Source organism: Pangasianodon hypophthalmus, chromosome 2 (genome assembly GCF_027358585.1).
Source record: "Pangasianodon hypophthalmus isolate fPanHyp1 chromosome 2, fPanHyp1.pri, whole genome shotgun sequence".
NCBI classification, from domain to species: domain Eukaryota; kingdom Metazoa; phylum Chordata; class Actinopteri; order Siluriformes; family Pangasiidae; genus Pangasianodon; species Pangasianodon hypophthalmus.
This window is the reverse complement of record NC_069711.1, coordinates 30,710,859-30,726,258: the sequence shown is the minus strand read 5'-3', so window position 1 is coordinate 30,726,258 and position 15,400 is coordinate 30,710,859. Positions and strand designations below refer to the sequence as shown.

The window sequence follows — 15,400 nt, the reverse complement described above, 5'->3', positions numbered from 1 at the left end:
ACCGGGAAACTCTTCAGTGTGGAAATGGAATTTTAATAAAGGTTTCCATTTATGATGTTAGCCTTGTGGAAAGCAGAGCAGCGTGCTGGGCTGTTTTTGGAAATCCGCTCATGGATTACAAGTGATTTTGCTTCTGAACCCTGAACCGAATAGTTATAGATCGAAAGACGAAGAAGGTGAGGAGGGAAAAATGGAGAAGCGTTAGTTAGTGCTCTAACCTAGCGCAGCAACTTTCCCAAATCTTATTCCAGTGCAAAAATTGAATTTGTGTGCAAACCCAATTTGTTCAGATTATATCCTCTTCAAAGCTGGCTTCAAAAAGGAGTCATTTGTTCATGCAAGTTTAGCTCATCGCTGGCGAGACGGGAATCACATAAGCGAGGCTGTGTGTGTGTGTGTGTGTGTGTTTATTTTAATTACACTGCACACGCCACAGTATAGGTTCCTTCCTGATAACGAAGGCTTCGTTTTATACACTCCAGTTCCTCGGATCTGAAGAGGGAACGCAAAAGGTCCATTGGCACTTTGACATTTTCGAGACATTTTTGACATCGACACAGTCCACTACCTTGACCTTTTAGCAAATTAGACCATAAAATGTTTACTGTCTGACAAATCTTGGTACACAGTTTACCTTTCACTTCAGCATGGCCTAATTAAAAAGGTGGCTAATAAAATCTCCGAGCGCTCTGTCACCTTCTCCATAGAATTCCGCCTAATTGACAGATGAGACGGCTCGAGGAGACACGGATGCTAATCTCTATACAAATATAATGAATAATGGAGTGAGCTGAAGGAAACTTGGCAGTTTTCAGCTGCAGTATTTATGTGCCAACAGAGACATGTCTGGATTCATATATATTTTTGTTTTTTCACTATTTTATTTAACAATCCATTTAATCACAGAGCAGAATTTAGGATGCCTGGAAAATGCACGCCCTGATGAAACATCCCTTCCGTATCTCGATATCGTAACTTCCTGTAATTTGAAGCGTAATTTTTCAGAAGCTGTCTCGTTAGGAGTTTGATTAGAGAAATCAGAAGTAATGCACGGCTTGTAGCAAACATCATTTCCTCCCCGAGCTTCCCTCATCGCACGGCACCTAATACATTTAAAGCACAGGGGAAAAAGGGTTTATCGTTAAAAGCCTTTTTCCACAATTCAGATGGCATTCTTGCTAGATTAAGCCATATTTCTTATTTTAGTGGCCATTAGTTGACAAGATAAGGCTGTAATTTAGACGTATCCCTCGCAACTAGTACTTTAATGTTTGTTTTTTTGTTCAGCTGTTTTATTACATCTAGGACATGTTACCGGTGCCCTGCATTTTTCAAACGCGCCCAAGAACGCTATTTTTTTTACTCATTCCAACTGTCTTTCCCTCTATCTTTTTCTTTATAAAGTGAAGAGAATGGACTGCACAGCCGAGTTCGAGGAGTTCTTCGCTAAAAGGAAGATGGCCGACAGCGAGAGCCATGTGGTTAGCATTGCTGAGTATCTGCAGCGCGCCGACACGGCCATCATCTACCCCGAGGCTCCGGAAGAGATTGCCCGCCTGGGCACACCCGAGGGCCCCGGGCATGAGGAGAACGGTAAGGACGCGCCACGCCGCATACCCGAGTGTTTACCTTCTGAGAGAGGTGCAGCTGTTAGGGCGCTGAAATCAGATCCCTATCCTCAGGGAGAGTCGGGCGAATTGCACCAGCCTGGACACACATACCTCACTCATGAGGAAAGAAGCATAAATTAGACATGGAAAAGACCACCAGCTGGAGGGAGCCAAAATGGCATGAGACTGGAGTCATTCATGAGGTCAAAACTGAGAGTATTGCGATATAACAATCTACTTTAAATAATGTAACAGGTTCATTGATACTGCTACATGATTCAAGTCTTTAAAATTGGTATCATGATGTCATCCTGCTTTTGCTCACGCTTAAATAATTAATATTAAATATTAATTAACTGCTTGCATCCCCTTAATTTTAAATCTCTTCAGGTGTTATGAGGTTAAATTTTTTGCCTCGTCATCCATGCCTAATGTTGAATGACTTTTTAAATATATTTATGCATTATCGTTATTATGTTTTTTTGAGTATTGTTTTTAATGCATTATTTAATTAATTAATTAATTTATTTATTTATTTGTTTGTTTGTACAATAAATAAATTAATTAATACATAAATAATTCTTTTTCTTCTTATTATTAGAAGTAGTAATTTTATTATTATTGATTTTTATTTATTTTATTTATTTATTGTTTCTCTCTTTTTTAATGTATGTGCAATGCTCAGCAAACTGTGTGATCAAGCATTAGTGTGTGTACTTATTAGTGTGTGTGTGTGTCTGTGTGTGTGTGTGAGTGAGTGTGTGTAGGGTTACCAGTGCCAGGCCTGACGATGGCACTCAGTATAGCAGATTGTAGAGATACCTCCCATACCAGTCTGGGCATAGCGCCAATTAGCTGCCATTGATTTGCTGACCTTTTGGCCCACTGCCCCTTCCCATCCTTCCTCCCTCCTTCACTCACTCACTCACTCTCTCTCTCTTTCCCTCATTCTTTTTCTCCACCACAGACCTGCAACCTGGAACGCCAGATGCTTTCGCCCAACTGTTGACCTGCCCCTACTGCGACCGGGGTTACAAGCGCTTGACTTCCCTGAAGGAGCACATCAAGTACCGGCACGAGAAGAACGAGGAGAACTTCGCCTGCCCTCTGTGCAACTACTCCTTTGCTTACCGCACTCAGCTGGAGAGACATATGGCCACGCACAAGCCTGGACGAGATCAGGTGAGCGTCACATGCCCTGCCCTCCCTCCCTTACTGTATTTTGCTCATGTGCTCACTCTCTCATCCGCTCTCTCCCTCCATCTCACTCTTTCTCTTTCCGCTGCCAGCTCCGCTCTTCTATCGTGCACCCTCTCAATTTGCCAGCCTTTCATTAACTCTCTCTCTCTCTCATGCTCTCCCTGCCACACATATATACGGCCCCTGACTTTATACATTATTTCTAATGTGCTGTATTCCCATGAAGAAAAGAGATCATTTTGATTGGCGATCGTTATTAATTTTTCATGGCATTTTGAAGATGCAGATCTTTTACTGGTAATAGCCTTAATAGAGGCCTAAATGGCTTTTTGATGGCCTGCTCATATGATTCTGCAGTCTTATGTTCACGATCGAATGATTGTTTTAATTTCCAATTTAGAAATTTCATCTGCGCTTTAAATTTACTCTAATTTTTTTGTTAATGTTCTTTAAAAATCAGTGCATCAGCCAATTAGATAGCATAGTCTACATTTTTGGAAATACAAACATTGGCTTAAATGGCAGGTAGAGCAAAATTATTTGTTCAATTATTCGGTGTACAGGCGAGTCGCTCTCCTGGTTCAGTTGCAGAACCGCAGCAAACGATCCCCAGATGAAGCGGCGCATCAAAATTCTCCATTTAATTGTTTGCTATTCGGCTCATGCGGCATGTTGCAGTTGTCTTTCATCTGCGTGAGATAATGTTCCAGCTCTAACGGAGTGATTTAATACAATGTGGACTGGCAGCTTGCTCACCTGCCTTCCCCAGTCTGCTCAAAACACGAGCAGATGGCCCATTCTCCTCGTGTACCCTGCTAATCCACAAATTACTTCCTATTTATTGTTTTTTTGTTTGCGTACTTCCTTCACATAGAAAGACTTTCCTGTTAAATGGTCCCCCTGGTCCCACTTCATTTTTTGTCATTATGCTAAAATCAGATAGTGTTGAAATCAGCGTAGTCCAAATGCACCGGCATGATTGGCGGCTGCTTTTGAGGGTTTCTACACCCTCTGATTTCCTGTTTAGTCATTTTATGGTCACTCCTCCCCCCACCACCTCGCATTTCTATATTAAACACAAACAAATACACACTTCATGACTAACTCGAGAACAACATGAGTCACATGAGTCACACTGTGTTAGAGCATTACGAGGGTTTTCCCCAATTTTCTTCACTAATTTACAGTAAGAACGCTTACCAGTCTTGCCAAATCATACAGCGTGGGGAGTTACTCACTGTCAGCCAATCATATGCAAATACTCAATCAGGTCCTCCGCCCACAACATGGCTAACACGTCACATGGGGCTGAAAAAGCCCCCTCATTCTGCACTGCCATTCACAATTAAAGCAAAAGGATCATGTTAATGGTGGCACAGCTAAACCCTACCTCCATCCTCATGGGGTGTTCATAAGAGGAGAAGGCATTGGGGGTATTGGTGGTGGTTGGTAGTGGTGGTGTTCAGGGGGGTAAAGCAGCTGTTGCTGTTTGTTTATGCAACTCAGCAACATACGAGCGAGTAGTGGGGTCCCTCCCTGGCGCAGAGCCGCTTGGCTCCCCGCTTGATCTCGGAAGGTTGCTGCTGTTTGAACAATCCTCCCTGTGTCCTGCCTTTACGCCATCTGTCTCCTGCCGGAATGCGAGCCCAGTTGTCAGAGCAGATCATGGGCGGCTCCACTCGCCACCGCTTGCATACCCTTTGTGTTCTCCCAGCCATTTAACATATTCACCTCCCACTCAGAATTAATTGTGCACGCCTGGTGTGCCACTGCTTCCCCACACTTACACGCCGTATTGTTGTTGTTGTTATCGCCATTATATTTAGATTTTTTTTTCTTCCATGGGGCCCTGCTTTGAATTGCAAATTGGTGCAGTTTTATCTTTTGAACAGAACGACCTACGTGCTGTACTCGTGTGTTATTAAAGAGTTTAAACGTCCTGGAAATTCACTTCCAATTATCAAACTGTAACATTTACCCAAGCCCACCTTTTTTGAATAATTAACTTTATTTTCAGGTACATTGAGAGAAGGCTTCGTTAAATATGCAGGATCTCGTCCGAGTGATTATCCCAAATTAATTAAAGTGGAATAGATTGCCTTCTCTAATGAGGGAAAAACTCTTTTAAAAAAGGAGCCTTTTATTTATTTCTCAGTGCTGCCAGATTCTAAAGCCGTGCTTCGCTGGCACGCAAGTCAGGAAATTAAAAGGTATGTAGTTCTCTATTATCATGGCCACACTCGTGCTGGCTCAGTGAAGCTGCAAGAAAAGCAAGATGCTGCATTACAACGTGAGCCATTTGGCATGTTGTGCTATGCGCTGATTGTGGTTATGTACCAAACTCTTCCTCTGTTCTGTTTGTGAGGAGCTCATGTAAATACCCTCTCTTCCTCAGCACCAACTGCTGAACCAGGGAGCTGGCAACCGCAAGTTCAAATGCACAGAATGTGGCAAGGCCTTCAAATACAAGCACCATCTGAAGGAGCACCTGCGGATCCACAGTGGTGGGTAGCAATGGGCCCATGCGCTCTCTTTGAATATTCATTACCTCCAGTTAAGATTGTTCTGTACTTCAGAAGATGTACAAAAATCAATCTCTGTTGTTTTTTTCTCTCTGCTCGCTTACAAAGGATGAATTGTGTTGTTTTGTTGGCTTTGGCCCATCTCACTCAAAAGGGAACAGTTTAATCAGAATGCCAGATGCTTTACTTTGTTAATCATTATATAAAGCAGTTATATTTGATTCTCTTTTTAGCCCAGTATTGATTGTTATTAGATTTTGTTCTAGGAAGGATGCATTATTCATATACAATGCAGCACTTCTGGAATATAACCATTTTATATATATATATACTGTATATATGCAGGATTCTAATGTGTTTTCTGTCTGCCTTTCAGGGGAAAAACCGTATGAATGCCCAAATTGTAAGAAGCGCTTCTCTCACTCTGGGTCCTACAGTTCTCACATCAGTAGTAAGAAGTGCATTGGCCTGATCACAGTCAATGGCAGGATGAGGAACAACATGAAGCCCGGCTCCTCTCCAACCTCTGCCTCTTCCTCTCCAACCAACACTGCCATCAGCCAGCTAAGACACAAGCTGGAAAATGGCAAGCCCCTCGGCCTCCATGAGCAGTCCAATCACCTCAACATTAAATCGGAACCACTGGACATCAACGACTATAAGCTGATGATGGCCTCACATGGCTATGGTACACCAGGCCCCTTCCTGAATGGTGGGCTGAGTGGAGGGAGCCCACTAAGTGCTCCCAACTCCCAGAGTCCCCTCCAGCACTTAGGAATGAGCATGGAAGGACAAATTCTGGGGTACCCATCTTTAGGGAACAACTTGACCGAGGTGCAGAAGGTGCTTCAGATTGTGGACAACACAGTATGTCGACAGAAGATGGACTGCAAGCCGGAGGAACTTTCCAAACTGAAGGCCTACATGAAGGAGCTGGGCTCCCAAATTGAGGAGAAGAAGGCAGGGCTGGGATCACCCGGGGGCCCCCAGACAGGTCTTCCAGTCATCAGCCACAATGGCGCAACCAAGAGCATCATTGACTACACACTTGAGAAGGTCAATGAAGCCAAAGCTTGCCTCCAGAGCTTGACCACAGACTCTAAGAGACAAATTAGCAATATCAAGAAAGAGAAGTCTAATCATACGATAGATTTAGGTACAGAGGAGAAGATGCATGAGAACAATTTAATGTTTACACCCTTTTCTTGCCAGTATTGCAAAGAAACTTTCCCAGGTCCCATTCCATTGCATCAGCACGAGAGGTACCTGTGTAAGATGAATGAAGAAATAAAAGCTGTACTGCAGCCCAATGAAAACATCACGCCTAACAAGCAGGGCATGTTCTCAGAGAAGCATGCCTATTTGTTATCCCCAATCATCTCTGAGAAGGGCATTACTAGCCCCCTTAACCCTTACAAGGACCACATGTCAGTGCTCAAAGCATACTTTGCCATGAACATGGAGCCCAACTCAGAGGAACTACTGAAGATCTCGATAGCAGTCGGCCTTCCTCAGGAATTTGTGAAAGAGTGGTTCGAGCAGAGAAAGGTATACCAGTATGCCAATTCTAGAACACCTCCTTTAGATAGGAGCAATATGGAGATTGGTCTGCCTGCCACTAACCACATGCCCAATAAGGACTCCATGAATGCTCGTTCCCCTCTATCTTTGGTCAAAACTATGGACCGAATGACGTCGCCCGCCACCCCCGAGCTACATAACAACATCAACAACTGTGACATCCCCCTCAGGCTTTCTAAAACACCCCACTTCCCTGGCCCCAGGCAACTTGGTGAGAAGTTGGACCACTCCAGGAGCAACACGCCATCTCCTTTGAATCTGTCCTCAGCCTCCTCCAAGAACTCCCACAGCAGCTCTTACACGCCCAACAGCTTCACATCCGAGGACCTGCAGGCAGAGCCACTGGACCTCTCGCTACCAAAGCTCATGAAAGAACCCAAACACGTGCTTTCTGTCAAGAGCCGGCCCAAGCCCAGCAGTGTCCCCTTAGACCACAATCCCATTACATCACCCCGGGAACACTTGGAGGAGCCACTCAATCTTGCATACCTGTCCAAGAAAGAGTTTGGGAGCCACAATGGTAACCTGGAAAAAAGCACTAGCCCCATGTTTGGCATTAACCCTTTCTCTGCCAAACCTCTGTACACTTCCTTACCCCCTCAAAGTGCGTTCCCACCAGCCACTTTCATGCCCCCAGTTCAGGCCAGTCTCCCGGGGCTCCGGCCCTACCCCACGCTTGACCAGATGGGCTTCCTGCCACACATGGCCTACACCTACGCAGCAGGAGCTGCCAGCTTCGCTGAGATACAGCAGCGGAGAAAGTACCAGCGGAAGCCAGGGTTCCAGGTAAACAATCCTTGAGTTCCTGTATCTCTTTTTTCCCCTCCGCTCAATGCCTGTGTTCCTGTAGTGCATGCTGGATCTTTCTGCCGCTAATTAAAAGGTACTTAGAGTGAGAGAGAAGAGCTCACCTGCCGCCGCCTTCAGCTGCGGAAGAGCACAGTGAGGGATAAATGTTAGAGAGGCAAGAGAGTGAGATAGAATAGACAAACAGCTGCACAGTGGCCTGTAGCACTGCTAGCTCCTGTAGCACGCGTCATTAGCATTAGCACTGAATGGCAGTTTTAGCGTTCATGACGAGGGAGGGCTTGTGTTACCAGACTCCAGTGTCTAGCGTCTGAGTGGATGAGGGCAGGAAGCGTTGCCGTGCCAGATGCTCCGAGCACTCCTCGCTGTGTCAAGCTGCATCTGTGCCTGTTGTGTGTGTGTGTGTGTGTGTGTGTGTGTGCGTTTTTGTCATGATGTGTGTGTACTTTGTGTGTGTGAGTGTGTGTAGCTCCTCTAGTCATCTACCCCCACGTTTCTCCTCTCAGGTGTGAGGACTCAAGTAACAGACACGAAAGTGAGAGTTAATGACTTACAATGAACCCTTAAGACTCTCAAAGACTCTGGCTTAGTGTTCACTTCACAAGCAGTCTTTTTCCCCTCCTCTGCCAGTTCTCCCATCTTTCTGTATCTCTGTTTCCCCCATTCTCTCTGTTTCTTTTGTATCTCTAAAGAGAGAAAAGCCAAAATGAGTTTGAACATGTGGATTAATAATGCACGCTCGCCGTGTTCATTACAGCACAGCGCTGAAGGCTGTTTAACATAGAGGGAACCGTTCTGATAAAAAAGTATTAATAATGTTTCCTATTCTAAGTTATTAAATTAGATTTTAAAAATACAGCTACGGGCATTTAGCTCAAATTGATTGCAGAATGATAGCGTGGCTCTCTTAAAAAGCCCGGCATAGCCATGTCTGAGAATCATTGTCAGACCGGAGCAAGTACTCTTAATGAGGGCAACGGCGCTACACAATTTTGGTCATTTAGTGCACCTCTTGATTTAATCATTACCGCTTGGAAATTAGAAGACTGTGGCAATATGCCCTGCCAAGGCTTTCTCTTATTATTATGACCCTCTAATGCAATAATACTTTTTTTTCCTCATTAATTGAAGTTTTAGCCTATCGGGGTAATCTTCTCTGTAAAGAAAGAGCAGATAAATATAGCATTAATACTCTTTCATGTATAAAATTAAACCAAATTTGAATGCAAATATATGGAGAAAGGTGATATTAAGCGTATGCGGAGAAAGAGAGAGAGCTCATTTGTAATATCCGGCCTTTTTATGCATTTTCTAGTCACAAACATTTTAATGTTTAATTTAGAAGATGGGCTGTAGTGCAAATGTAGGCTGCGTAATGAATCCACGGCTGAGATTTTTCAGTTTCATTAATAAAAAATCATGCAAGGAAATAATAAAAGTGGTTGAGATCACTTTTCTATTTGTTTGATATTTAAATAGACTCATATAAAGCCAGTATTATCACTACGGGATACAATTAAAACCTTCTAAACCGTATATCATTCTGTTTTTCAGGGGGAGTTGCTTGACGGCACGCCAGACTATCTCTCCAGCCTGGATGACATGACAGACTCAGACGCCTGTCTGTCCCGGAAGAAGATTAAGAAAACAGAAAGTGGTATGTACGCGTGTGACCTTTGCGACAAAACATTCCAGAAGAGCAGTTCCCTCCTAAGACACAAATATGAGCACACAGGTACATACTGTTCCAGACACTTATTTTACCCCATGCTTATTTATTTTACTTCCTGTTTGTCTAATTAAACTCCCCTGTTTTTTCCTCTTAGTAGTCCTTTCTTTTTTTTTTTTTGTTCTTTTCTCCCCTGCTTATTTTCCGTTTCCGAGTTCGGTTTCGTTGTTCACTTTTTTTTAGTTGGATGTGAATGGAAAACTAACTTATTTCTTTCCTATTGACAGGGTAAGAGGAGTTATAGTTGGGAAAATATGAGGAATATAATAACAAGATTAGTAAACAGACAGATTTTTTTTAAATCCTTGTTTTCTTATTCATTCAATTGACCAAGTTCAATTCTACTTCTAATACTTACATAACTCTCTCTTTTGGCATTTCATCAGATATCACAGACAAATGCACACTACATCAAACTGAGATGATCTTTAACCTTTATCTGTAATACTCATAGTCTTTTCTTTTTAATTGGTTCGATCGTATATTATACATCAGAGTGGTGGGGTAAGAAAAGCGAGATGTCTATTTCTCCACGCCTCTATTCTTTCACTCGATTGCATCACACCATACTGGTTGAAGAATCTGTTGGCAAGAATACCATCTCCCTCTTTCTCGGAGGTGTACGGCATGGTGGTACGCAGCATTCCTGTGCTATTTGTGGTGAGCGATTGGCCAGATGTGTATGTTCAAGTGCGCCACTTCACGAGTGCTATCTTGGGTCCGGTGAAATGCCAAAGAGCGTGTGTGTGATCTGTGTCAAACATACGGCCTGATTGTGCTCAGTTGTTCTAAATCCAAACGAACAGAGGAAGGTTTGGGGGACGGATATACCCCCTGACTTGCCCCTTTTCTCCCAGTGTTTTGGTTAATTTAGTCGCATCTTTCAGAATATGATGTCATGAAATCTCACCCCATCAATAGCCGATCTTCTGCTTTCCCACTGCATCCAATAGCATTCCAAATTTCCCGTCACAGGGGGAAAAAAAAACAAAAAAAACAAGAGGGATTGCTCTACCAATCTGCATCACCATGTGCGGCGCAGAGCCACCGTAGGAGACTGCAGTTCAATTTCAGCTTTTATTTGTTTGTTCCTTTGCAGCGGTCGGCGTGTTTGTTTGGTTTTGCGCCGGTTTATTTATGTTGCATTTCTGGCAGCGAGGCTGTTCTGCTGAAAAACCCCAAAGTGTGTGTGTTTCCGCTCTCTCATGCTTCACCTCTAGGAGGGAATTTCAGAAAGTAAACTTACAAACACTCGCACTGATCGTGCTGGTGTGTGTATGTGTGTGTGTGTGTGTGACATCCCAGAATTGAATCCAGAGTAGACAAACATGCAAGCACTTCATAACATATATGTATATATATCTATATATAAAGTTACATTTGTTCATTTTTTTCATCACAGTCATTTGATTTCACCCTTTTCCACATCATTTTTGAGTACGACATTTTGTTTAGAGTTTCTGAGGTACAAATTTGGACTCAAAGCGTCGCGTTTTCGTTGTGTGTCTCCGCAGGTAAAAGGCCGCACCAGTGCCAGATCTGCAAGAAGGCGTTCAAGCACAAGCACCACCTGATTGAACACTCGCGCCTGCACTCGGGCGAGAAGCCGTACCAGTGCGACAAGTGTGGCAAGCGCTTCTCACATTCGGGCTCGTATTCGCAGCACATGAACCACCGCTACTCCTACTGCAAACGGGAGGCCGAGGAACGCGAGGCGGCTGAGAGAGAGGCACGTGACAAGGGGCGCCTTGAACCCAGCGAGCTCCTCATGAACCGGGCCTTTCTTCAGGGCCTGACGTCTCCCGGATACCCCGAGCACCAAGAGCGCGATCCCATCCTGCGCGACGGCATCAACGGCGGCACCAAAGAGCCGGACGGAACCTACGGCAAGCTGGGGCGCAGGGAGGACGAGTTCGAGGAGGAAGAAGAAGAGGAGAGTGAGAACAAGAGCATAGACACGGACCTGGACACAGCACGGGATGAAGAGGAGAACGGCGAGCACTCGATGGACGACAGCTCGCTGGACGGCAAAACCAAATCGGACCACGAGGACAACCCTGAGGACGGCGTCTAATAAGACTACTGTGTTGTGTTCTACAAACGTCCCCTCCACGTCTTTTCATTTTTGGTTGACTTTTTTCTTTCGGTGGCCACCTGACCAGACGGACGCACACGAGCTTCTGGATTTGCGCCAGACTGATCAAAAAAAGGAAGGAATCCAGTCAGGGAGGGGAGGGGGAAACGGGTGAGAAGCTGCATTATGCAAAAATGAAACAAATGAAATATGTTTTTTTTTTTTTTTTAATGTACAGTATTAAGGCCTAAAAACTATGTGTGGTGCTACCATCTTAAAAAAAACCCTGTGTTCCATAGTATTTATAGCACAAAACTAGTAACTTGTACAAAAAAAAAAAATTGCACTCCGCTTCTATAATCACTACAAAAATAATAAAAAAGTATTGCCTATGTATATTTATAGTGTTGAAGAAAAAAAGAAGAGGCTGCGGCGTGTTTGCTGCAGGTTGTCAGTATTATAAATTCTCTCGCTCCCACTGTGCCCTTTGCCGTTCTTCACCCCGGTGTTTACTCAGCTAGCCACATGTTTTTAGGCCTCCGCAATTTTTACTCGACGTGAAGGATCTTAAATCGATACCGGTTTTTAAAGTCTTAAACAGACTGTGTAGAGCAAGTGAAACGGTCCAGAGTGGAGACAGATGAAGGAAGAAGGCAGTGATGAAGGAGAAAGCCTTTGTAAAGTCATTTTCTTTTGTATTAGAGAAGATTAAAGAAAAAAAAAAAACAAAGCCTTATATGCAAACCTTTTAATCTGTGTGTTTCTACAAGTGCCATCCTTGTACAGTGTTAAAGGAGGACGGACGTGGTGTTGCTCTCGCCAACGTCAGCGTCCAGATGAAGATTTCTCCTCCTCCTCCTCCTCAGTATTAGCAGAATAGGCACTCGTTCTTTAGTTTACATCATGTTTGTGCAATTTTCCGTTCCTTTTTTTTCCCCTTTTTTTTATCAGTATTACACCAAACCATTTCTCTCCAACAAAAAAGTCGATTCATTTTATTATGTCAGTTTAAATAACATTTTATTTATGTGGCCCATTTTGTATTTCCTAATTTTATTTATTTCATACTGTAGTGTACAGTATTATAGTTCTTCAATATATAGATATATTTTAGTAAAAATGAAACATGAAGATCACTTGGGCAAATTTTACGTAAAGAGAGCATTTATTGTGTTTTGAGACATTAATTGTGAAATGCGAATTTTCAGCTTCTTTCTTTTCTTGTTTTTTTTTCTTTTTCTTTTTCCAGTTTACTGGAAAAATTCCAAATTTGGGAACTTTTGATACAATATTGTGAAACACTGTATTTTCGACTGAGGAAAAAAAAATATTCCACTTTCTTCATCTTGTTTTTCTTTTTTTTAAATAAAAAATGAAGAGGGACTGTTAAAATAAATACAATGTATTATACCATGAGAGAAAAAAAGAATCTTTCCTGAAATGTCTTTGTAAAAGTATTATTGAATTTTTAATTTGTAATTCCTCTTGGAAATGACCATGCTCGAATAAACGTAGCCAAATCAAACGATGTGACACGGCATCTTTATTGCTTTACTATATTTGTAAATATATATTAATTGTGTCTTATTTTGTCTTAAATTATTAAGATATATAATTAACTATATATCAGTGTTGGTGATAATTATGGTTTATAATTGATATATGTAGGATATTTTATGTAGCTTCTACATCACAGAATAATGTTTGGTTAATTTTATAATATTACATTTTTTATTATGCATTTTATAAAATTTCATTTACAAAATAACAATCTGTACTAAAGATTCTATAATTCTATAAATACTAAATTAAAGAAAATTCTGAATACTGTTTATTTCTGAATAAAGAGTATTCTGAAAAATGTATTTAAAAGCAAAACCTGCTATTTAATTTTTGTGCAGTAATTAGTGCATAAGGTATAAAATGACCTTCTCTGTATGAAAGACAGGAAGCGAGAAGGAACGAATGAAAGAAAAATAAAAGATGAATTGCAGGAGAAAGGAGAAAAGAAGCGTCTCGCAGGAGATGCATATTAAAGAACACATCAAACGAAGCTGATGAAAGTAGTGAGATAGAAACCAAACTGTGCAATGATGCACTCTGGAACCTCTCTTTTACCTGATCTCAGTCCACCTATCACTCACACACACTCACGCACACTCACACACACACACACACACTCACACACACACACACGCGTGATGCTCTGAGATATATGAGGAAGCGGAGGTGCTTATTTTAATCACGAAGGCTCCGTTTTCCAAGCTGCGATGTCACAGTTTTCATCAAGCCCAGCCTTGGTTTATGTTTTTTATTAAGAAGCCGAGAGCTCCAGTTTTTTTTCTCTGTTTGTAGAAGTGCCAGCCCGAGTGACATCATGCAGCCATTGTTTTTTTGGAGCGCTCTGGAATTTCCATTTGTGCCTCTCGGTTTTATAACGCGCTCTCAGACAATGCAGCATTAACTCCATGCTGAGTGTGAGATCCAGCCTGGTGGATTGGGGTTCACGCTTCCTGATGTAATGGGAGCGACTGTGGCCTTTGTACACAGCTGTCCCAGGTAAGACAACATCTGCCGGGGTCAGGTTTTAACATCTTTTAAAAAGTCTGCAATGTCAGTTTAGGGATCTAATAGGAGAGTAAATGCTTATATGAACCACTCTGTGTGGGTGTGTGTGTGTGTGTATGTGTGCGTGTGTGAGTGAGTTAGTGAGTGAGAGAGAGAGAGAGAGAGAGAGAGAGAGCACTGGCCAGCTTTGTGGTATGTTTGGAGTCGTTCTCTTCTGATGATTCACTGCCTGCAGCTCAGTAAGATTTGCACATTTTCTTTAGGACTCACAACACACACATGCACACACACACACACACACACACATACACATGCACACATGTTTGTCATGCTACACTTGTGAGGACCTTTCATTGACATAGCTGCAGTTTTGATTTTAAAAAGTAAGAAAGAAAGAAATGAAAGAAACAAACAAAAAAATGAAAGAAAGATATTTTCCTTACGGGCTCCAGCCAAATGTCCCCACAAGGTCAAAACTGACAGATATTATAATCCTTGTGGGAATATTTGGCTGGTCCCCTTTAGGAAAACTTCATTCTACACACACACGCACACACCATGTTATCCTTGTGAGGTCATTTGATTGACAATAATGCAGCTAATTAATGTAATGCCTTCTCCGAAATCTTACCCTTACCTTAACATCATCTCATTTAAAAAAAAATAAAAACAGCAGTTAATTTAAGAAAGAAAGAAAGAAAGAAAAAGAAAGATGGAGACCTTATGGAGACCAGCTGAATGTCCACACAATCAAAACTGTCAGATATTCCTATCTTTGATGGAACATTTGGTCCCCACCATGTTATAAAAGCTTGCTCACGCACACACACACACACACACACACACACGCACACACACACGCACACACACACGCACACACACACGTCCGGCTCTCTCTCTCTCTCAGTAAAGGGTGACCTAATGTTGCTATTGGCTCGGCCGTGTGTTCTCTGACATGTAGACTGGGAAACATGGCTCTTGGTGCGCTCCTTAAATCTTCCCGTGTAAAAACACCCATCAATCTGCCTCACCACTAGACCACAATCGAATCAGTACCACCCAGAGCCGATGAAGTCTTTACCTACAGCCCACATCGAGGAATTTACCTCAATCATATTGCATCACTAAATGTGCTGTAAAACATTACAACACTATTGAAGCACTCAAGATGTGTAGTTAGGCATTTATCTCGGATATTTAAACGTCATGCAGCACTACAGCTCTGATGTAATGCTTCACTCTTCAATTTAAAGGAATACTCCAGCATTTTAAAGACATCTGCTTTGTACTACAAACACTTTTCCTGAGA

General features: G+C 42.5%; 1 protein-coding gene across 5 annotated transcripts in view; it reads left to right on the top strand.

The window, feature by feature from the left end:
• Positions 1–13,048, top strand: part of zeb2b (zinc finger E-box binding homeobox 2b) — an 84,393-nt gene extending 71,345 nt beyond the window's left edge. For 3 of the 5 annotated variants that reach the window (XM_053227399.1, XM_053227397.1, XM_034311845.2), the window contains 6 exons: positions 1,405–1,593; positions 2,578–2,792; positions 5,206–5,314; positions 5,709–7,699; positions 9,275–9,455; positions 10,964–13,048. In XM_053227399.1, the coding sequence (XP_053083374.1) occupies positions 1,405–1,593; positions 2,578–2,792; positions 5,206–5,314; positions 5,709–7,699; positions 9,275–9,455; positions 10,964–11,523 (3,245 nt within the window). In that variant the 3' untranslated portion in view covers positions 11,524–13,048. The remainder of the gene's footprint in view (positions 1–1,404; positions 1,594–2,577; positions 2,793–5,205; positions 5,315–5,708; positions 7,700–9,274; positions 9,456–10,963) is intronic. The other 2 variants (XM_053227400.1, XM_034311857.2) reach the window with 1 other exon arrangement.
• Positions 13,049–15,400: the final 2,352 nt, after the last annotated feature.